At 41.1% G+C, this 24,994-nt stretch overlaps 1 protein-coding gene across 3 annotated transcripts in view; it reads right to left on the bottom strand.

The window, feature by feature from the left end:
- The window catches only part of MARCHF6 (membrane associated ring-CH-type finger 6), a 120,006-nt gene that overhangs the window by 71,501 nt on the left and 23,511 nt on the right, over positions 1–24,994 (bottom strand). For all 3 annotated transcript variants that reach the window (XM_048839584.2, XM_048839585.2, XM_048839582.2), the window contains exons 4-5: positions 13,461–13,604; positions 9,495–9,567 (exon numbers count right to left, since the gene is read on the bottom strand). In XM_048839584.2, the coding sequence (XP_048695541.1) occupies positions 9,495–9,567; positions 13,461–13,604 (217 nt within the window). The remainder of the gene's footprint in view (positions 1–9,494; positions 9,568–13,460; positions 13,605–24,994) is intronic.

Below are 24,994 nucleotides of genomic sequence, written 5' to 3' on the forward strand. Positions count from 1 at the left end.
CCAAAGGGCAGGAACCAGTACTGGCAATGATTGTGATTGTAAGTAAAATGAAGAAATCTTTTGTGAGAAGGATGAATTGTGGAAGCAGGCATCTTTGAGGTCAAGGATTGGAAACCAGTCCCCTAATTCCAGGGAGGGAATTATATCTGCTAGGGACACCACCCTGAATTTTAGATGTCTGACATGTTTGTTCAATGATCTGAGATCTAGTATCAACCTCCTTTTTTCTTGGGTATCAGAAAACAACTTGAATGAACCCTTTTCCCCTATGCTGAAGTGGGACTGGATCCATGGCCCTAGACTTAGAAATGATGAGATTTACAGTGTCAGCAATTGCTCGTGAGAGGGGTTCCTGAAGAGGGACACGGAAGGGAATTGGAATGGCGGGGTGGAGGTAAACTGGATAGTCCGAAGTAACGGCCTTCAATACCCATTTGTCCAAGCCTCTCAGGCTTGATGAAATACAGAGAAGCATTGTTCAAATTGAGGGAGGGGGTCATATCATGTAGCTGATAAACCTGCTCATCAGGTGGACTCTCGATCAAATCATCAAAACTGGACGATGCTGAAGGCTGGGATGAAGCAGCTGAGGTAGTTGCAGGTTTTTCTTTGAAAACCTCCACATCTTAGCTTGTGATTCCAGTGGCCTACAAAAGGTGGAAAACTGAGGAAGGTCAGATCTTTGTAATTGAGAACTGCTAAATTTCTTTTTATTTGCAGGCATGTATATCCCTAAAGAGCTAAGTGTTGCCCTAGAGTCCTTCAGGGTATGAAGCGAGTCATCTGTGGAATCTGTGAAAAGCTTCTGGCCATTAAAAGGTAAAGCTTGCACAGTAAATTGTACCTCCTGCAGAAACCCAGGCAACTGAAGCCAGGAAGCTTGTCTCATAACTACTGAGATGGAAACAGACCTGGCTCGGTGTCCACAGCGGCAAGGGAAGCCTGAGGTGAGATTCTGCCAAAAGCTCACACTTTTATTATGGTGCGGAACTGTTCTCAGTGTTCCTTTTGTTGATCAACAAAAGAATTAAACTTCTTGTAATTCAGTATTTTGACATCTGTGCTTCGTAATTAGCTACCCTGAACTGAAGTGTTGCTGATGAATAGCTCTTATGACCAAATACGACCAGATATTTCTGGTTCGTATTATAAGGCATGGTTTTTTGGGTATGCTGCCTGCCCCTTTCATGGACTATGTCCATGACCAAAGAATTTGGTGCTGGATGACAAAATAAAAACTCCGAAACCCTGGCCAAAGTTGTGGGGTTTTTTTCTGTTTTTTAAATCAGCCCTCTTGCATCTTGGGGAGGCTGTTGCTGGAGTTCACCAGATGGACATGGCTGGCTACAGGAGAGCTTCCTTAATTGGCAGTGCCACCCATTCTGAAGTAGAGGTGTGCAATATATCCAGGAGTTAGCGATGGGAATTCTGGACTTCTTTCAGGAATTTGCAGTGTGTCAGTCACCCACTTCATTAGATCCTGGAATTATGTAATGTCATCAGCTAATAATGGCAGTGGTAGCATTAATGTCTCATCCAGTGATGATGACAAGATGTTTGTGAGGAGGCTTATCTCCTTTTGTTCACCTTTGCCTCTTGCTCCTCAAAGGTCTCCTCTGGCTCAGAATGGGGAGGAGGGATGGACTGTAAACAGGGAATACGGACTCCCTATTAAAAAGGATGGACAAGCCTATCACCCGAGCTGATCCGAAGAACAGAAGGGTGTGCTATCTGCCAGGACCTAAGATATGGGCTGTGGACCTATGGCTGAAGAGTATCCTGATGTGAGCATGAAAGAATCCACTGACTGTCCTTCACGTGGGAACAAATAATACTGCTAGGTTCTTGCCAGAATGTTATCAAAGAAGACTATGCCAAGCTGGGGAAGACACTTAAAGAAATGGAGGCTCAGGTGATCTTCAGTGGGAGGAGGAGAACGAAGGCAAGACAAGATTGTGATGATCACCAGATGGCTCAGGCAATGGTGCTATAAGGAGAGCTTTGGGATGTTCGACTATTGGGAAGCATGCATGAATAGAGGACTGTTCATGTGACTCCACCTGAGGTGGGAGCAAAACAGATTTCTGGAATGGAGGTTGGCACAACTGATTAAAAGAGCTGTAAACTAGGAATCTGGGGGGGATGATTGGGAGATGCTTACGTAATCTTCACGCCTGATGCGTGGGAGTGGGGAGGCAATCAAGAGAGGGAGAATATAGCATTGGAGAAAGGAACAGCAGTGGGTAAGAGAATGGGTATTAAGAGGAAAGAGAGTGCCAATCCATTTATGTTAACAGTCAGGTAGGCAATGCTGGCAGTAGAATGACTGTACCTAATCGAGTAAAGAATCTCGAAGCCACACAAACAGCTAAGGTCCCTGCACAACAATGCAAGGAGCCTGGGTAACAAAATGCAGGAACTAGAATTATCGGTGCAGGAAGTGAAACCAGATATTATAGGGATAACAGAAACTTGGTAGAATAGTAGTCATGACTGGAGCACAGGGACTGAAAGGTATATGCTCCTCAGGAAAGACAGAAATAAAGGCAAAGGTGATGAAGTATTAACAATGAGGTAGACTGTAAAGAAATTAGAAGGAATGGAATGGATTTTTAAAAAAAAAAAAAAAAAGACTGAGTCAAAATCATTTTGGGGAAGAAAACTACCAGAGGGTCCTTGTGATAGTTCTTGAGGTCTGCTACAGACTCCTAGGATCCTATCTGGATATGGACAGAGACCTCTTTTCATGTTTTAATGAAATAAATACTACTGGGAATTGCGTGATTATGGAAGACTTTAATTTCCCAGATATAGATTGGAGGACAAATGCTACTAATAATGGTAGGGCCCAGATTTTCCTGGATATGATAGCTGGCAGATTTCTTCACTAAATAGTCACCGAACCAACAAGAGAGGATGCCATTTTAGATCTGGCATTAGTGAAGAGTGAGGACCTCATAGAAGTACTGGTTGTAGGGGACACTTTGTTCATGTGATCATGAGCTAATTAAGTTTAAATTAAATGGAAGGATAAACAAAAATAGGTCTGCAACTAGGATCCTTGATTTCAAAAGAGCTAACTTTAAAAAAAAATTAAGCGAGTTAGTTAGGGAAATGGACTGGACTTGAGAACTTAAAGTAATGTGGAGAATTACTTTAAAGTCAAAGATACAGAAACTATCAGAAGCCTGCATCACAAGCAAGGTCAAAAAATTTACAAGGAAGACTTGCAGATCAAGATGGATGAACAACAAGAAGAATGCTATAAGCTGAGGATTTATCAGTTGGAAGTGACACAGGAGGAGAAAGACCAGGGTGTCTTGGTTGATCACAGGATAATTGTAAGCTGCCAAAGAGATGCAGCTGTGAAAAAAGATTAATGCAGTCCTAAGACACATCAGGCGAGGTATTTCCAATAGAAGTAGGGAAGTGATAGTACCGTTATACAAGGCACTGGCGAAACCTCATCTGGAATACTGCGTGCAATTCTGGTCTCCCATGTTTACACCTGGGGGAATTTTGCATTTCTGTGCAATGCAGAATTTGCTCAGAATTAATGTTCTGGACAGAATTTCACTTTTCCTTGCAGAACTGGTACTGCAGAGCTGCTACTGTCACTAGGGACTGCAGGACCCAGCAGAGCCCTGCTCTCCAGTTCGCAAATACAGGACACTCCCAGGGGAAGGGGAGCTGGAAGGTTTCAGGCAACTGCGGCTCCTAGCACATCCTGAAGGAGGGAGGCAGCGTGCAGGAAACTCCATAAAAGCCCAGGACCCAGCATCAGGCTGTTTATCTCTATGGATACCTCGGCTCTGCAGGGGGTAGGGGGAGTAGAGGGTGCAGGTGTCTGAGCTGGGGGGCATCCCGTGGGTGGACTCTGGGGAGGGGAAGGGGTACAGATTTCTGGTCGGGGTGGTGGTGGTGGGGGGGGTGGGTTCTGGTTGCGGGTTGGTGCCTGAGACCAGAATGGCAGAGTTCCCCCCTAAGATGTGCCTAGTGGCATGTGTGACAGATCCAGACTAAGGCGCCCAACAAAAGCGTAACAGAGAAACAGGAACTAGGTTTTCATAGGGGTTTCTTTAACTCTCTACTGCTGGGGGAATCTTTTTTGTTGTCTGTACTGTTGCAGACATACTTGCTGACAGGTATTTTGAAATAAATTACCAAAATAATTGAAACTGGTGTGATTATATTGTGTTATTTTAACAAATATCCAGAATTTTAAAATACTGTGCATAACATTTTTCGGCACAGAATCCCCCTAGGAGTACGTTTAGGAAATATGAATTCGAACTAGAACGGGGCAGAGAAGGGTTACTAGGATGATCAGAGGAATGTAAAGCTATCGAGGAAACTCAAGGAACTTGGCTTGTTTAGCCTAACCAAAAGAAGGCTGAAGGGAGATAAGATTGCTCTCTTTACATACATAAGAGAAATAAATGTCAAGGAGGGAAAGAGTTATTCAAGTTGAGTGCCAATATTGACATGAACAAATGGATATAAACTAGCCATCAACAAGTTTAGGCTTGAAATTAGACAAAGGTTTCTAACCAACAGAGGAGTGAAGTTCTGGAACAGCCTTCCAAGTTAGGGGGCAAAAAACCCAAAAAAATCTGGCTTCAAGATGCAGCTTGATAAATTTATGGAGTGGACAGTATGATGAGACTGCCTACAAAAGCATGTAGCCAATCTGCAACTGCTGGTAGTAAATATCCCTAACAGTCAGTGATGGGACACTAAATGGGAAGGGCTCTGAGTTACTACAAAGAATTCTTTCCCGGGTGTCTGGCTGCTGGGTCTTGCTGAAATGCTCAGGGTCCAACTGACCACCACATTTGAGGTCGGAAAGGAATTTTCTCCTAGGTCAGATTGGCAGAGACCGAGTGGGGTTTTCACCTTCCTTTGCAGCATGAGGCAGGGGTCACTTGCAGGTTTAAAGTGGAGTAAATGGTGGATTCTCTGTAACTGGATGCCTTTCAATCATGATTTGAGGATGTCAATAACTCAGCCAGAGGCTAGGGGTCCATTACAGGAGCAGGTGTGTGAAGTTCTGTGGCCTGAAATGTGTAGGAAGTCAGACTAGATGATCATGATGGTCCATTCTGGCCTTCAAATCTAGGAGTCTTCTTTGAGCTGAGGTTCCTCAAAATTGCTGGAGGTACATTGCCCCTCGATCCCAATAAGGCCAATGAGGGAGACCCATAAGGCCTGGAGGGAGGAATCCAAGCTGGTGACCCCAAGAGTTGGCAGGCAGGGATCTGGTGTCCAGCTGCAACAGGGAATAATGTCTCCTGGAACAAACTGATGATCCTTTAACAGAAAGTTCAGAGACTGAATCAGAATGTTCCTCCACATATTGTACAGGAGGTAAGAACTCCTCCTTGTAGATTGTCAAAGATGGAGAAGAGGTAGAACTCCCAGAAACATGAGCAGTCAGTGACCCAGCCAACCTCACTACCAAGAGGTGTCTCTGAGATTGCAAGGAGCAGAGATTCAGATTCATTTGGCACCATAAAGTCTTTTGGGTACAGGAATTTCTGCAGTACTGGAAGTTCAACAGAACTCGATATCAGCACCAATGATGTTACAGAGGCTGTTGTGGTAGGCACTGACATTGGTATCGAGGGAGTCAAAGATTCCATTGAAGCCATTCTCTTCATAATAAGAAAAGGAGTACTTGTGGCACCTTAGAGACTAACCAATTTATTGGTTATAGTTTTATGGTTTATAAATTGGTTAGTCTCTAAGGTGCCACAAGTACTCCTTTTCTTTTTGCGAATACAGACTAACACGGCTGTTCCTCTGAAACCTCTCTTCATAATAGCAGTCTTCGGTATCGAGCCCCTTACTGCAGCGGTACGTGACTTAGTTGAAGACTTGACATGTTTCACAGTACCCAAAGTACTTTGAGCCTCACCTGCACTCCTCTTGGGGCCTGTGGTCTCCATTAACCAGATCTTCTTTAATGAGGAACTCTGTTTTGCTCCTTTTATCTCCTTCCTTATACCTGGAGTGGGAAGCTCTCAGTACGAGCAGTGAAGTTATTGGTAACTTAGTCAAAGATAGTGTTGAAAGACTAAGGTTTTGGTGCCATCTTCCCCTTGGAAGCTCTAGGTGACCGTGATCTGGTCAGAAGCTGGTCTTAAGGCTTGCTCGCTCATTAATAGTTTATATTTAATTTCCTTGTTTCTACAGGATCTACCCTTAAAAGGAGAGCAGATTTTACACTTGCTTGGAACGTGAGAGTATTGTATTCGTTGCAAGTGACCACCACTCATATGGACTGCTTCTCAACAAAAGAGGCACCTTTTAAATCTTCAGGGAGCCCGGTATCGTCAACAGAAGAAAAAGTTGTTCAAGTCACTCAACAGGGGAAAAGGAAAAAACAAAAATGTGCTGTTTTTTTTTTTTTAAAGAAAAAAGGAAAGAGGAAAAGGAGAACAAACATTCCAACTATAAAGTACTAAACCTACTACTATTGCTAGTATGAAGAGCCATCTATAAAGCAAAAATACTAATAAAAGGGGGAAACAGGTACACAACAAACAGTAATATTGTAGACAGCATGGCTGAGAAGGAACTGTGGGCAGTTCACCCACACAGCCCAAAATAGCCTTGGTACAGAGCATGAGTATGTGTAGGGTGCATGTACCAGGAGAAGAAACACTGCTACCAAAAATCTCCAATCAAAAGTGAAGAGGTGCCCCATAAAGTGGGGCATCCACAGGGACACCACTTGAACTACTTATTCCATGGAGACACTTCTGTAAGAGGATTTGACTCACTACAGGATAAAGCAGGAGGAGAAACTCAAGGAAAATAGTCCTTAAGAATAACAAGAGAAACACAGAAGATACTCGCAAATTAAATTTCTAGAAGAAACAATTTAGTTTAGTTTAGCAATGTTCATCTCAGATTTGATTCAGTACAAGTTCTGCTTGACAGCTTCAATTTTCCTTTCAATCTCCATGAACCCCCAAGGAGTTAGAATCAGCTATTGCACAAACAAATGTTAATTAGAATGATTACAGAATTAAGTCAATAATGTTAAATTATTAGATGGTGGCACAAAAGGTAATTTTCCAAGTATTTAATGAAGAGGGGTGTCAGGGAAGGAATCAGTAGGGCAAGTTGCAAAGATCAACCAAATGAAAAGAAAAAATGCAAGTTAGAAAATAAAAGGTAGGTGACCTTCTGGAAGACTAGACTCCTGCTAGCAGGTTTTCATTCTACATTATATAGTATGTGAAGTGTTTAAGTGCTAAGGACTAAACATACAATATTTGCCATTTTCTGAGAAGCTTTATCCTCTGAACTAACCTAACCAAAATGTAAAATGGCAGAACCTGTCTGAACTGCTGCTTTTTTCCCTTTCCATAACTTAGATCTGCTTCAGAAGCTGCTCCCCACTCTCTCCCCCATCTCGGCACTGTCTTCTATTATGCTTGTTCAACCACTCACAACACTTTCTGGCTCCAAGTGCGCAAGGTATTTAAGCACAAGTGGTCCAAACGAAACGACTGCTTAAGTTAGACAAGGCTTGCTAAAATCAGGACCTATACCTGGAGAGGAAATGGTTGGATATCAAAAACCAAGAGCATATGAGAAAAAGTAGTCTGGCTTCAGTTTCCTGCCCCCCCCCCCCCAAAAGATGAGTTCAAACCTGGATTTATTAGTGGGTCACAGGGGAAAACTGTACTGTGTTCTCATCCTAGTGAGTTTCTGTCCCCATAAAAAAAAAAAAAAAAAAAGGATGTTGTCATAAATATAAAGGGAAGGGTAAACACCTTTAAAAGCCCTCCTGGCCAGAGGAAAAACACTTTCACCTGTGAAGGGTTAAGAAGCTAGGATTACCTCGCTGGCACCTGACCAAAATGACCAATGAGGAGACAATATACTTTCAAAAGCTGGAGGCGGGGGGGGAAACAAAGGCTCTCTGTGTGATGCTTCTGCCAGGAACAGAACAGGAATGGAGTCTTAGACCTTAGTAAGTAATCTAGCTAGATATGTGTTAGATTCCGTTTGTTTAAATGGCTGAGAAAATAAGCTGTGCTGAATGGAATGGATATTCCTGTTTTGTGTCTTTTTGTAACTTAAGGTTTTGCCTAGAGGGATTCTCTATGTTTTGAATCTAATTACCCTGTAAGGTATTTACCATCCTGATTTTACAGAGGTGATTCTTTTACTTTTTCTTCTATTAAAATTCTTCTTTTAAGAACCTGATTGCTTTTTCACTGTTCTTAAGATTCAAGGGTTTGGGTCTGTGTTCACCTATGCAAATTGGTGAGGATTTTTATCAAACCTTCCCCAGAAAAGGGGGCATAGGTTTGGCAGGATTTTGGGGGGGAAAGACGTTTCCAAGCAGGCTCTTTCCTGGTTATATATCTGATAGACGTTTGGTGGTGGCAGCAATAAAGTCCAAGGGAAAAAGGAAAATAGTTTGTACCTTGGGGAAGTTTTAACCTAAGCTGGTAAAAATAAGCTTAGGAGGTTTTCATGCAGGTCCCCACATCTGTACCCTAGAGTTCAGAGTGGGGAAGGAACCTTGACAGATGTCAACAGAGCCTGACTTGAAATGTAACTCAAAACTCCAAGACTGGGTGCTTTAAGGCAGAATTGAACACATTGGCCAAAATGCAAGGGGAGCTAGCAGAACTTTGTTCAATGTCTGCTTGGCTTACAACTGGCTCTGTCAGTGCCTGGCATCCATCTGCATTAACCTCATAAACAATTCAGTTAAAATATAAAAGCAATCTGAGACTGAATTGGTGACTAGTATGGACCAGTATGGATCTAATTATTTTAATAATGATCTGGAAGGAAAAAAAACACAAACAAGCAAAAAAACCACAAGGGTGATAATATTATATAGAGTTCGATGTGTGGAACACTGAAATGACCAGTTAAAAGAGAGGCCAATCAATTCAAATCTTTATGGAATCCCTATGGGTAGATTAAATTCAGTACATAGAAATATAAAATGTAATTAAGCAATAGGGAAATCGTGAAGGATCCCATATTTTAGAAGGTCATATGATATAAACTAATGAATAGGAAAATTACATAAAAGATGGCTATAATTCTAAAACCTTTAGAATAGGCTCCGCTGCAGTTTAATTTTTTAAAAACTTAGTTTTCTTTAATTGAAGTGCAACTTTACACCATAGCAAGTATTCCTAAGGCTGAATAAGCCACATAAGTCTATAATATGAAACAGCACTACCCAGGCCCAGTTCTATAAGTCTGATTTGTTCATCCTTCAAATAATCCTGCACATCAGCACTTCAAAAACAGGAGAGTTGTAGCACAGCCGTGAAAACAGCTGGCTAGTTCTCCTTGCTACGGCAAAGATGATGATAGTAGTAGCAGCCAGTGTAAGAAGGTGTAAAGTAAAAGGATAATGAAAAAGAACTGGGAATTGAGAGTACCAAAAGCAACAACTTTAACAGGCATCTAGTTAAAAAGTCACGTATATCAGGCTGGTTAGTACTTACGTTGACAGCATATCTAACGGCAGTGTCAATAGTGAGCTCACGGAGCCAGTAAACAAGCACTTGTAGATACGGCCTGTATAAAAGAAACAAAGTGCTGTAAATACCCTCAGTTATGAGGGAAGAACACTCTTGAAAGCGGCCATTACTAGTTTATTCCAGATTGTTTCTTAGCCCAAGTAACCATTTACCTCTGGGACAGAAGCTAAAACCAATTGGTGCAAACCAATACAGATGTGCAAAAAGATTTCATTCAGACATAAGTCACAAAAGGTATCACGATATAGTTGTTATTCACATAAGTCCCAGCACTGGCGTGGATGGCTGTCCTTGCAAGATACAAGCTTGAGTTGACTGTAAATCTCTAACTTGCACAAGGATCAAGGCCTCTCCTGATGCACACACAGTACATGGAACACCAGCCTTTTTAAGTAAGTTGACTATACTGAACATACTCTAGGAATCTTAACATTTTATGGTGTGATATTTAAAGCCTATAGCCAGCACTTCTGCCATTCTTCAGAAAGAGAACCCCAAAAATGAAACATTAACACATTCATAAAGCCTATCTTATAAAATGAATCACTTCAAAGATGTGCTTATTTCTACAAAAATACTTATTTCTTTGAACAGGTGACCAAGCGTTGCTCCACTTTGCTTTATTTACCACTCTACTCTGATACCCCAACTTGTACTGATGCTACCACAGGTCCCCTGGGATTAGCTTCGGGAGTCGGCATATGGAGAAAAGTTTCACTTTTATTCAATAATTTAAGGGGGAGAGGAGCAGAGTTCTGTAGGCAGGGGGCAGGCTAGGAGTCTCTGACAAGAGTGAGCATCTGAGCCACTAGACTTTATGTAGAAAGCTACTATTTACAATAAAATAAAGGATTCTCTTCACACTCAGAATAATTTAGTTTCATTATAGTAAGTTTCAGGCTATTCGTATGCTTGTACATATATACATTTTTAAAATAAAACTGTTCAATTAAAAAAAAAAAAGGTGAGATCCCTCACTGTGTCCCTCATTTCAAGGTGTGTTGTCCCTTACTGTTGTTCATTTTGATGGTCACTGTCCCTCATTTCAGAGTCTGGGGATTGAGAGGTATGATACTTGAGGTGACCAGCCCCTCCATCTGCCACAGTTACACTCTTTTTAGCATGCTAGCTCAATTAGATCTATCGCAGGTATGTCTCTTTGAACTGGGAGTCATACCCCCAGCTCAAAGTATAGACATACTTGAAGTGAGAGAGGAAGAATAGGAGAGAGGGGTAGGACGAGTGAAAGGACAAAGGAGAGAGACAGAACTGTGATTGGAGAAGAGGAGATGATGAATGGAGATATGGGGAAATGAGGTGGGAGGACAAGTCAGTGGAAACAGGTGAATTAAGGGATAAAAGGATTAGGAAGGGAAAGATAAGGAGAGAGAAGGAATGGGAGAGATTACACAATAGTTATGCAAAGTTCAGCTTTGGCAGTCACTCATTCTACACACAGAAACCAATTTAAAGGGAAACATTTTCATCTTGGTTCTTATATCTAAGGCCCTACCAAATTCATGGTCTATTTTCATCAATTTCACGGTCATAGGATTTTAAAAATCATAAATTTCATTATTTCAGCTATTTAAATCTGAAATTTCACTGTGTTGTAACTGTAGGGGAGTATCAAGGTTATTGTAGAGAGTGTTGTGGTACTGCTTCCCTTACTTCTGCGCTGCTAGTGGCGACGGTGCTGCCTTCAGAGCTGGGCAGTTGGAGAGCAGCGGCTGCTGGCCAGGATCCCAGCTCTGAAGGATCCCAGCGCAGAAGTAAAGATGGCGTGGTATAGTATTGCCACCTTACTTCAGTGCTGCTGCCTGCAGAGCTGGGCCCTCAGTCAGCAGCTTTCTCTCTCTGGCTGCCTAGCTCTGAAGGCAGCAGTGCTGATGTAAGGGGTGGCATGGTATGGTATTGTTACCCTTACTTCTGCACTGCTGCTGGCAGGTTGCTGCCTTCAGAGCTAGGCGCCCCGCCAACAGCTGCCGCTCTCCAGCCGCCCAGCTCTGAAAGCAGCGCAGAAGTAAGGATGGCAATACCACGATGCCCCTAAAATAACCTTGTGACCCCCCTGAAGCTCCCTTTTGGGTCAGGACCCCCAATTTGAGAAACACTGGTCTGGCTCCGTGAAATCTGTATAGTATAGGGTAAAAGCAAACAAAAGACCAGATTTCATGGTCCATGACTTATTTTTCATGGCCACAAATGTGGTAGGGCCCTAATAACTTCTGTACATTGCAGTAACAAGTAGAATGTTAGGCACTTCCAAATATAGAGGAAAACAAGGTCCTGGCATCAAAGAGGAGACAATCTAGAAGGGTAGGAGAAAGGGATAGAATATACTATCAGGGTGACAGCTAGCATGCACCTATCTTAATTCCAGGGGTGTTTTGTTAAACATTACAAAAAATATAGTTTCATGTTTGTTTTGGGATGGCCCTTTGGATTGAGACTAGGGCTGTTGATTAATCGCAGTTAACTCACTCAATTAACTCAAAAAATTAATTGTGATTAATCGCACTGTTCAACAATAGAATACCAATTGAAATTTATTACATATTTTTGGATGTTTTCTGCATTTTCAAATATATTGATTTCTATTACAACACAGAATACAAAGTGTACAGTGCTCACTTTATATTATAATTTTTGGTTACAAATATTTGTACTGTAAAAATGATAAACAAAAGAAATAGTATTTTTCAATTCACTTCATACAAGTACTGTAGTGCAATCTCTTTATCCTGTAAGTGTAACTTACAAATGTAGATTTAACTATTTTTTGGTACTTAACTGCACTCAAAAACAAAACAATGTAAAACTTTAGAGCCTACAAGTCCACTCAGTCCTACTTCTTTTTCAGACAATCGCTAAGAGAAACATGTTTGTTTGCATTTATGGGAGATACTGCTGCCTGCTTCTTATTTACAATGTTACCTGCTTTATTATTGACACCTCTTTGCTAATTTTTTAAGAGCAGTTTTATTGCCATATTTTACCAAAGACATAGTCAAGGATTTTTGCTCTCAAATTTTACTCATCAGAAGTTTCTCCTTTCTAATGAATTTGGGATTAACTTCACATTCTTATGAAATAGTTTTTAAAAACACTACCTACTTTTTGAATTGGCAAAAAATTAAAACCCAAGACAGACAACTAACTTGAAACTTATTTTGGGTTTTAACAGCCAGTCAGATGACAGAACAAGGAGTAATGGTCTCAAGTTGCAGTGGGGGAGATTTAGGTTGGATAGTAGGAAAAACTTTTTCACTAGGAGGGTGGTGAAGCACTGGAATGCGTTACCTAGGGAGGTGGTGGAATCTCCTTCCTTAGAAGTTTTTAAGGTCAGGCTTGACAAAGCCCTGGCTGGGATGATTTAATTGGGGATTGGTCCTGCTTTGAGCAGGGGGTTGGACTAGATGACCTCCTGAGGTCCCTTCCAACCCTGATATTCTATGATTCATATAATTGCACACACTATAAAAGTGGAAAGCATATGTGCACAACTTTGTTTAGACTGAAAACTACATCAAGTTGTACCTATGTGCATCTTTTATATGGGCAGGTAAGGAGAACTAAAAAAGGGTAAGGATTAATTTTAAATTTAAGTTTCATTTTATTTTAAAATTTTAAATAAAAACTTACTCTGAAAAATTCAATAAGTAAAAGAGCCACTTCATTAATATTCCCTTAACATGGGCTCTGTTTTCCTATCTATTAGCTATTGTCTGCACTGTGCTATTGGTTTATGAATTGAATAGTTTCTTAGATAAAGTAATTAAAATACAGCAAAATATAAACATCTGAAATAAAATGAGTGGTCAAGTCACAAAGTTGATAACACATGAGAAGTATTAAAGCTGATGGCTATTCGCAAGCTTGTTATAAGATCATTATGAAAGTATTTCAATGCAAAAACTTAACACTTACATGCTGTAAGAGGTACAACTCCCAACCATGCAAAGGCCACAAGTGTATAGTGAAACCAGTATCGTATTGCTGTGCCAATACTTGTAACCAGTCCAGCAAAAATGTCTTGGATTGGAAGCCGTGAAGGCATATCTGGGGAATAAACTGAGAGGAAAAGAAAATCACTTTTATAAAACAGGTTTCAGAGGAACAGCCGTGTTAGTCTGTATTCGCAAAAAGAAAAGGAGTACTTGTGGCACCTTAGAGACTAACCAATCTGCTTGCAATAAAAGCACAATATAATACTGCAGTCAATCGTGTAATTTTTAAATTATATTTAAGAAAAATGTATGGCAACAAACAAACAGTCACAAAGCCAAAAATAAATGAACACACTCACTCTCTCTTCACACTTTATACATCCACTACAGGCAAGTGCCAATGAAACTCTTAAACCACAAGTTCTCCTTAACTCATGTATTTTATTTTATAGAACTATTTTACAGACACTTCAGAGTTTGAGAAGTTTTTGTTTTGGGGCATTAATACCATCATCCCCATCAGTAAAGCCAGATTACCTCAGAACAAACCCAACACCATAGGCCTAAACTAAATTTTAACTAAAAGTTTAAAATTCTATAACAAAGTATCACCCGAATACATAGAACTCCCCTCCCTTATCACAAGAGACTTCCCTTTTCAACCTAACCCCCTGAGAGAAAAGCTAATTAAGCAACAGACCAGCAGAAAAGTCAACAAAAACTCAGGCCCTGCCAAGAAAGGGAGAAGAAAATTCCAAATTCAAGGGCCCTCCAGAGAGAATACCCAACACCTAAAATGTACACATCTGGGATCTGTTTCCAGATTATATCAGCTGTTGGAATAAAAGCACAAGGAGAAAAAACAGTCACTAAAAAATATTGATCTAAAATAGGGGTGGGCAAACTTTTTGGCCCGAGGGCCGTATCAGGGTTGCGCAACTTTATGGAGGGCTGGGTAGGGAAGGCTATGCCTCCCCAAACAGCCTGGACCCTGCCCCCTATCTGCCCCTTCCCACTTCCTATCCCCAGACTGCCCCCCTCAGAACCCCTGACCCATCCAACACCCCCGCTCCTTGTACCCTGACCGCCCCCTCCCGGGACCCCCGCCCCTAACCGCCCCCCCGGAAACCCCACCCCCATGCTCCCTGTCCCCCGCCCCTGCCCCGACAGGCCCCCTGGGACTCCCACGCCTATCCAACCGCCCCCTGCTCCCTGACTACCCCCTGGGACCTCCTGCCCCTTATCCAATGCCCCCACCCCCTTACCATGCCGCTCAGAGCGGCAGGAGTAGCCGCCGCACAGCGGCATGGCTGCGTGGGAGGGGGGACAGCAGGGAAGAGGCCGGGTGCTAGCCTCCCCAGACGGGAGCTCAAGGGCCGGGAAGGACGGTCCCGTGGGCCGGATGTGGCCCGCGGCCCATAGTTTCCCCACCTCTGATCTAAAACCATAAGAGACTAACTCAAAACAGTTCCTACAACAAAACTATTCCAATCCAATATTTTTTCCTTCTTTTAAAATGAATTAACTGGTTATGCCATTCAGCTGACTGGGAAGTTGCACAAACTTTCGTCTAACTTTTCAGTAACTTTTCCATACTACATAATTTTTAAGTTCTAATCACTTCATCTGGCTCCTGCATCCCTCACAGCTAGCCAAAAGTCAGGCTCTGACTTACTGATATGATTTTTTTGTATGTTCTTACAGGCAACTGCTCAATAGTTTATTAGACAGAGGAAGAGTCCAACTAAACGTTTTAATATATGTGAACATTTATTAAAGTGAACACATTAAAGTCCAGGTTTCATTATACAGTGCAATCACATACTCCCTACATTAAACTTCTTAGACACTCAGGGCCACAAAACACAACCTATCAACAGCAATAAGGAAATAAAACTTTCACTTTATTAATAAGAAATGTATTTCAAAAATTAAGCAAGACACTGAATATGCCATCTGCTGTGTAATATGAGCATCTACAAGACTTAACTCTAGAAAGTACAGATGCCCTGGCATGCAAATATTTTGGTCAAAATTCTGAGCCCTACCTTTTGCGGGCTTCCCTTTTGCTCCCACAATAATTTTCAGACCCAAGAAAGATTATTTGAATGTCTACGTACCTGATCACATCCACAAATCAGGTATTTGGACACACAAGGCACATTAATTTTGAGCGCAGAGGCTGGCTTCCACAAGTCTCAAGTGTACACAGGGTGGATACAAATCAGTTATTTTAAATTTAAATCAGAATTTTTTTTTATTTTAGATACACAAGTTGGGAGATTTTGTTGTTGTAATATAAATAACAATACATTTATTTTTAAAAATAAGCCGGTTTAAAATGAAATCTGAATTTAATACAAAAATGTTAAGGCCTACACTTACTATAATTTCTTAAAACATTTAAATAAAAATAAACGTACTGAATCCATACACCTTGATCAAAAACTTTAAATTAAAGGCTGTTTTTCTATATAAAGAAAAATCAGGGGAAAAAATATCTAACTTTTGAGGTCAAGCTTCATAAATATGGCATATATCAAATAAGGAATATATCATTCACCCTTTTCCAACATACTAAAACATACAATTAATAAGAATCTGAAAATAATGAGCTATATAACTTCTTAAATAAATGTATATATATAGTTACATCTTTTTGCTGTACACTATATCAAATCTACTGTAAAGGCTCTGTTTAGTTGTAAATCAGCATTTTAATGGTTGTTTCAACCAATGAGAGTGCACCTTTCTTCAGAAAATTATCAGAAGTACCAATGGAGAAGTTGATTAAAATCATTTAAATCAAGGCTTTCCACTTGACTTAAATTACTTTTATTTAAATCAATCCATTCTGCTCACACAACCTACAGCTGTTGTTTTACCTTCTCATTACCTGAATCCACTAAAATCCACCATTTACAACACATATCACCGCCTCCTCTTCTGACCTTCACATAAAATATGCAGCCTTTAATTCTGATCATATGGATTGGTTAAAAATGATGTCCTGATGCAATTAGTCACTGAAGTTCTATTTTCCTGCATTATCTGGATGGTTTGCACAGTAAATTAGTTATCACTTCTGAGGTGAGGAGTGGTTTGCAGTCAAGCGTAAAAATAGTCTAGCAGCTTTCACATTCAGAGTTAGGCTCAAAGGATGTAAGGATTTTGTATCAATCGTCCAGTATTCACTCGTTTTTCATTGTTGCTAAAACGTCTCCACCAAACGATCAAAAATGCAAGAAATTGATATGAATTCAACAAAGCTACAACCTCTTGACAATATGGACACAGCATGTCAATGACAACCAAATCTAAATCAGAAGTTATCAACTGGACCACACCAGGTTAAGCCCAGTTTTAACATTTCCTCTTTCCTCTAAAAAGCTCACTTCATTACACCATTGCCCTGCAATTCAGGTCTACAGTTAAAACTTTAAAAAAGGACATGCAAAGTGACTTGGCAAACCACTGAAAGACAGTGGCGGAGTACCGCGCACTAGTTTGGAATCAATCGTCACACACCAAACTGGTGGATATGCAGTTACATGCCGCCATGAGCATCATCTCTGACACCCTGCGTCCGACTCCACTCCCATGGCTTCCAGTTCTGAGCAATATTGCTCCTCTTCATATCAGATGAGAGGTTGCCACTGGGAAAGTTACTGGAAAAAGTACGCGCCAACCCAAGTCTGCCGCTGCACAATGACCTTTTAAAACACCAGCTGCATGTTTGCCATCACGTTGCCCATTATGGTCTCATCCGCCATGCCAGGATGTTAGGGCAGAAACACTCTGGCGAGAGGAATGGATATCTGTTATAATCCCCAACCAGTTCCTTGCCGCCGACCCCACAATTTGCCTGCCTGGTTTTGACCTGCCCCATCGCTAGTGGTCCCTGTTGAACAGGTTCTGGACCGGGCAAGGTCTCTGTGCAGCCAACCAGTATCGCTGGAGCCTTTGTGACAGCCCTTTGTGCAGCTGTGGCGCAACACAGACGATGATGCACATGGCCAATGAATGCCTGCTGACGAGGTTCAGCGGTGGCCTTGTAGAACAGCATCACGCCACTGAAGAGGCCATCGCTTGGCCAGACGACTATGCACACGCAAAATAAATAAAGATACTGAAAGACAGCACTGAAACCATCTTTATCTGAGATGTCACTACATCCAGAATTTACAGCTATTAGCCAAATCAATCACTGGATAAGAAAACTCTAGACGTTAAGCAGGATGTTGTGACGTGAGTTACATTTCAGCTCACCATAATGATTTCAAGTCAGATTATCACGAATTTATATATTGAAGTTAACTATTTTAGAAGATATCCTCTAATTATCCCAGTTTTCACCAAAAACATACTTAATGCAACTTACATTGTTACAAAGCAACACAACAAAGGATAACAATATGGACAATATCCTGGGTACTTGGCTAAATTACAAGATAAATTTGAAAGCCACAATTCATACCAAATTTATCAGGATATAATCCAGAGTAAACGCTTAGACTTTGCCTCATCCCCCTCTCTACTTAAGTAGTGAAACAATTATGATCCAATGCAAATTATGCACTGAGCACACAATTTTCCCCTTGGGAGAAGGTGAGACAAAGAATAAACCATATATGACAGCATTAATCACGCCACTTAACCGGAAAGTTCCCAGATACTATGGTCAGTACAAGACCATATACAGAGTACATGATCACCTGCTGTTCTGATACACCTCAATAAAAATTTAGGCACACTACTACCAAAATTGAATAGTTTCAGATTTAACTTTTACAAGTTTAAAATACAGCAGACCTGACCTAACTTGCAAGTACACAGGTCTGAGAAGCTTTTTTTTTTTTTTTTAAATAAGTGAGTATATACGCAATGGTAAGTGTTCCAATTTGCAAAAAGTAGTTCTGAAGAGTATGTAAGTGCCCTAAATCATGTAACTGTTTATTACTTGATTCTTAGTAAATTGCTAAAAAATGCTGTTTAGTAGCAGATCCAGGATCTTACCCCACCTTATGACAACCGCTGCAGAAACAATCAGAATCTTCTTTCGAAGCAAGTAAACAGCGCTCTCTCATCATGGCTCTTTTTGTAAAATAACATGACAATGGTGGACTAAAATAATATAGTGCAATGTTCTGTTTCAATGGTCATTGAATTTGTTCTGACTGCTTGAGAATAACTAGTTAAATGAGCCAATTCATTCACATTTTTAACTGTCACTTCAGTAAACCAAGACAGTGAACATACGAATGAATGTTGACAAACAGCCGGAAGGGAATGAGTGAGAAAGAACAAGGATTACAACAATATAAGCACTACTCAGGTTAAGGTACAAAGACATCTTGATTTTTTAATTCACACAAGGCAAGGGCATATTTCAGAACATGTTATTTAACTTACAAGTTAGTCTTTTGGGGATTGAAGAGGTGATACCCCGTTACTGGCTTCCTTCCATTTAATAGCCCAGTATTCATTCAGCTGGCAATGCCACACCCACCATTCATCAGCATTGCAGAATGTGTTGGACGGGAAAGTGAGCAAGTTATTTTTGCTTTATATAAAACTGTCCATCCGAAGACCAGACAAACCTATTTCTACCACCCTACACCCTTGGTATCATGCATTTTTCATACTTATGTTTTCATTAGGGCTGTCAATTAATCACAGTTAACTCACACAATTAACTAAAAAAAAATTAATCGTGATTAAAAAAATTAATCACGATTAATTGCAGTTTTAATCACACTGTCAAACAATAATAGAAATACCAATAGAAATTTATTAAATATTCTTGGATGTTTTTCTACATTTTCTAATATATTGATTTCAATTACAACACAGAATACGAAGTATACATTGCTAACTTTATATTATTTTTATTACAAATATTTGCACTGTAAAAATTATAAACAAAATAAGTAGTATTTTTCAATTCACCTCATTCAACTACTGTAAAGCAATCTCTTTATCATGAAAGTGCAACTTACAAATGTAGATTTTTTGTTACATAACTACACTCAAAACAAAACAATGTAAAACTTTAGATCCCACAAGTCCACTCAGTCTCGGATATGACCCAGCACATTGTTCATTTTAAGAATACTTTCACTGCAGATTTGACAAAATGCAAAGAACGTACCAATCTGAGATTTCTAAAGATAGCTACAGCACTCGACCCAACGTGTAAGAATCTGAAGTGCCTTCCAAAATCTGAGGGGGACGAGGTGTGAAGCATATTTTCAGAAGTCGTAAAAGAGCAATACTCTGATACAGAAACTACAGAACCCGAACCACCAAAAAAGAAAATCAACCTTCTCTTGGTAGCTTCTGATTTAGATGATGAAAATGAACACATATTTGCTTTGGATCGTTATTGAGCAGAACCAGTCCTCAGCATGGAAGCATGTCCTCTGGAACGGTGGTTGAAGCATGAAGGGGCGTACGAATGTTTAGCATATCTAGTACATAAATATCTTGCAACACTGGCTACAACGGTGCCATGTGAACGCCTGTTCTCACTTTCAGGTGACACTGTAAACATGAAGCGAGCAGCACTATCTCCTGCAAGTGTAAACAAACTTGTTTGTCTGACTGATTGACTGACCAAGAAGTAGGACTGAGTAGACTTGTAGGATCTAAAGTTTTACATTGTTTGATTTTTGACTGCAGTTATTCTTGTACATAATTCTACAAATGTAAGCTCAACTTTAATGATTAAGAGTTTGCACTACAGTACTTGCATTAGGTGAATTGAAATACTATTTTGTTTTACAGTGCAAATATTAGCAATAAAAAATAAATATAAAGTGAGCACCGAATACTTTGTATTCTGTTTTAATTGAAATATATTTGAAAATGTAGAAAATATCCACAAATATTTAAATACATGGTATTCTATTACTGTTTAACAGAGCAATTAATCACAATTAGTTGTTTTAAAACGCACGATTAATCATGATTAATTTTTAAATTAACACTTGATAGCCCTAGTTTTTAATGCTCTTAGTTCACATCCCACAGGATGTCAGGTAGAAATAGTGAAAGATTTTAAAAATTATACAATAGTGGGAAATAAAGTTCTCTATCTCAGCAGGCAAGCTCCAGTACTCATGACTGTTTGGTGTGATGTTAGAGTGCATGCTAGGGTATTACACGGAGGCAAGTGGGGGAGTGTGGAACAGTTGCTCTTTGGAAACCCAAAGAGAAGAAAGAACAGTTAGCTAAAAGTGAACTGAAATGCTTTTTACAGAAATAATGAAAACATTGATTTCAAATTATGTTTACAATTATTGTTCAGTCAACACGTAGACTGAATAACCACAACTAAGAGCAATTTTTAAAAAATGGATGTCTAGAATTACACTAAGCCCTGGTCTACACGACGGGGTTAGGTCGAATTTAGCTGCGTTAGGTCGATTTTAAAATAAACGCATCTACACAACCAACCCCGTTCCGTCAACCTAAAGGGCTCTTAAAATCAACTTCTGTACTCCTCTCTGGTGAGGGGAGTAGTGCTAAAGTCGACCTTGCTGGGTCAAATTTGGGGTAGTGCAGATGCAATTAGACGGTATTGGCCACCGGGAGCTATCCCAGAGCACTCCAATGTCACCGCTCTGGACAGTCCTTTCAACTCCGATACACTAGCCAGATACACAAGAAAAGCCCCAGGAAATTTTGAATTTCATTTCCTGTTTGGTCAGCATGGCGAGCTCAGCAGCACAGGTGACCATGCAGTCCCCCCAGAATCACAAACGAGCTCCAGCATGGACCGAAAAGGAGACACTGGATCCGATTGCTGTATGGGGAGAAGAATCTGTGCAGGCTGAACTCCAATCAAAAAGAAGAAATGATAATATATATGCCAAAATCGCACAGGGCATGGTGGAGGCTACAACAGGGACACACAGCAGTGCCGTGTGAAAGTTAAGGAGCTCAGGCAAGCCTTCCAAAAGACAAAGGAGGCAAATGGTTGCTCCGTGTCAGAGCCCCATACATGCCACTTCTATGATCAGCTGCATGGCATTCTGGGGGGGAACCATACCACTACCCTCCCCCTCCATGGACACCTGCAAGGGGGGAGTCTCATGCAACAGGGAGGAGGATTTTGTGGATGAGGAAGAGAAGCATGCACAGCAGGCAAGCGGTGTATCTGTTCTCCCCGTCAGTCAGGACCTTTTCATCACCCTGGAACCAATACCCTCCCAAGGCGGGATCCCCGACCCCGAAGGCGGAGAAGGCACCTCTGGTGAGTGCACATCTGTAACTACAGTACAGGGTTTAAAAGCAATAGTGCTTAATGTTTGATTTGCCCTGAAGAATTGGAATGCATTCGCAGCCAGTAAAGCTACTGGAAAATTCTGTTAACGTGTCTGGGGATGGAGCTGGAATCCTCCAGGGACATACACATGAAGCTGTCCTGGAGGTATTCTGAAAGCCTTTGCAGAAGGTTTCTGGGGAGGGCTGCCTTATTTCGTCCTCCACAGTAGGACACTTTACCATGCCAAGGCAGTAGCAAGTACTCTGGAATCATTGCAGCACAAAGCATGGCAGCGAATGGTCCTGTGTTTTGGTCGCATTAAAGCAACAGTCGGTCTTTATCTTTCTGTGTTAGCCTTAGGAGAGTGATATCATTCATGATCACCTGGTTGAAATAGGGGAATTTTTGTAAGGGAACAGTAAAAGGACCCCATTCATGCTGGGTTGTTTGCTCTTGGCTAAAAGGGATCATCCTGGAGAATAGCCACACAGCGGGTGGATGGATGAAGGGATCATCCCAGAGAATAGCTATGTGGTGGAGTGGGAGAAGAAGTGTACTGCACACCCACCCAAAAACCAAAGCCCCTCCTTTCAAATGGCAAACCCAACCAGCATTGCTTGCTATGGGAAAGGATGGCGCTGCAGTTTGAAACCATTCCCACATGTTATGAAGGCGTAAGAAGCCAACCCCGCGTACCAAAAGGCTTACCATGGCTGCCTGGAAACCAAATTCTGTTGCTCAGCCATGTGTGATGTGTCACCATACTGGCAGGCGCTCAACATAAAAGGCAAAATGAGACCTTGTACCTAAAGCACGTGTGCTGTCTGCTGTGAATTGCTTGATTCACTGTGAAAGAGTCTCCCTTTTGTTCTCAGAAATGTATCATCTTAAATTTTACTCTCCCTTTTTATCCCCCTGCAGGTGCAAATGTTTCTATGCTCCCCCTGTCATCTCTGTCCCTGAGGTTATCGCAGATTAGAAGGCAAAAAAAACCCAAAACCAAAACAAAACAAAAACCCGCACTCACGCTGACATGTTTTCCAAGCTCATGCAGTCCTCCTGCACTGATAGAGCACAGCTGAATGCATGGAGGCATTCAGTGGCAGAATCCAGGAAAGCATTAAGTGAGCACGAAGAGCAGAGGCAGGAGGTGATGCTGAGGCTAATGGAGGAGCAAACAGACATGATGAAGCGTCTGTTGGAGCTCTAGAAAAGCCAACAAGAGCACAGACCCCCGCTGAATCCATTGTATAACTGCCTGTCCTCCTCCCCAAGTTCCATATCCTCCTCACTCAGACGCCCAAAAACGCGATGGGGGGAAGGCTCTGGGCACCCAGCCACTCCACTCCAGAGGATGGCCCAAGCAACAGAAGGCTGTCATTCAAGCAGTTTTGATTTGTAGTGTGGCTACAATAAGCAATGTGCCCTTGTCCTTCCCTCCTCCTGCACTCCACCCCACCCAGGCTACCTTGTCAGTTATCTCACTTTTTTTTTTTTTTTTAATTAATAAAGAAAGAATGCATGGTTTCAAAACAATAGTTACTTTTTTACATTGGCCTGAGGGCCGCATGACTGACTCCCGACTCCCCCACTGCCCCGGCCCCGCTCCCACTCCACCTCTTCCATGAGGCCCCTCCCCTGCCCCACCTCTTCCATGACCCCATTCCAACCCCTTCCCCAAAATCCCCACCCCAACTTCGCCCCCTCCCTGCCCCCAGGGTATGCAGGAGGGGTGCAGGGTGCAGCAGGGGGCTCAGGGCAGGGGGTCCGGGTGCAGGAAGGGTGCGGCAGGGGGTTGGGGTGCAGGAGGTGTTCAGGGGGCAGGTTCTTTGTTCTTCTGGAGAGGGAGCTACACAGGTGAACCTCTCTGGAATGCGGCCTTCTAAACAAAACAGGAACCATTGTACATCCATCATTTAGCGGCATAACAGCCTGAGAGAACAGATGTTTTTTAAAACCTGGGGATTTTCTGACTAACAACTTCAGCAGCAGCAGTAGTAGTACAGGAATACCACCCAAGAAAATAGAGAAGAGACTTACCTCAAAAACTCAGAGAGAAAAGGAAACACTATTTTAAAAAAGCCTATCACTAACTACTACGTAAACTAAGCTAATTATATACAAGAGTGCTAATAAGTGCTGAATGACAAAGAGCAGTAGATGATGAGAAGAACTTGAGAAGGGTCAGGGTGGCCCCACCCTTTATGCAATCAACTGGAGGCACGAGGACACTCAGGGTACAGGAATCACCCCAGTGGGTACTGCTGAGCAATCATCTTTGACTCAAATGCACTAGATGCGCACACACCCTAACTGGAATACATATGTGCACAAGCATTCAAACTTTCTCTTCACCTTTCATATCTGTGTTTAAATGCCCCCTGCCTTCTTTAGAAGTAAGTGCTGTATTGCTCATACTTCCATTGTTTTGCAGATATATTTTAAGGAACAGTTATTAACAGAGCCCCATGTAAAATTCGATTAGTTGGCCTTTTGATTGCTGCAAAATTATGGATTTCTCTTAGAATACCACACAGTTGTACCCCAGAATCAAGGTGGATTTTCTGTTGCAACTAAAAATAGCCTTTAGCAAAAAGTAGGACCAAATTTAGTGTAACCAGAGGATTATATACACATTTATTTGTGCAACTATATAGTTTAACTTCTTTATTCAGATTCCTAATTTTTATTATACTAGAAAATGATGAATGATGCATTTCTTATTTACCAGATGAGTAATGATTTAGTTGTGATTTGTGTCAAGGTCTGTTTGGATGGACATTCAAATTCAATTAAAATACACAAAAACAGCATTTTAATTTTTTTTATTAAATAAAACTATATTAAAAATGCTGAATACACAAGAAAAAAGTTAGTCAAAGTTTATCAAAACATGTTTTGCATTTAAAACTAACTGATTTCTTAAATAAAGGAAATATTTCTGTAGTTAATGAATTTACCTGATTGTTTCTGGTCACCATGTTCTACAAGATTTTAGCATGAGTACATCTCATCTTCTTACACTCAGTGTTTATTCAGAGATTGTAAAACAAGCATCCCTACTTTTTTAACTCCTAATTGTTTTCTCAACTAGCTATTGAACAGAACTAGCTGAAGAAAATGAAATGAAGAAAATATTCTCTCTGCACATACAGAAGAGGCTACTGCTATTAAAAGCTGGTCCCATTGCAATAAACTGCTTAGTTAGTGACTTCCACCAGCTCTGTAGTCTGACTTTCCTTAAA

This window comes from Caretta caretta, chromosome 2 (genome assembly GCF_965140235.1).
Source record: "Caretta caretta isolate rCarCar2 chromosome 2, rCarCar1.hap1, whole genome shotgun sequence".
In the NCBI taxonomy this organism is placed as follows: domain Eukaryota; kingdom Metazoa; phylum Chordata; order Testudines; family Cheloniidae; genus Caretta; species Caretta caretta.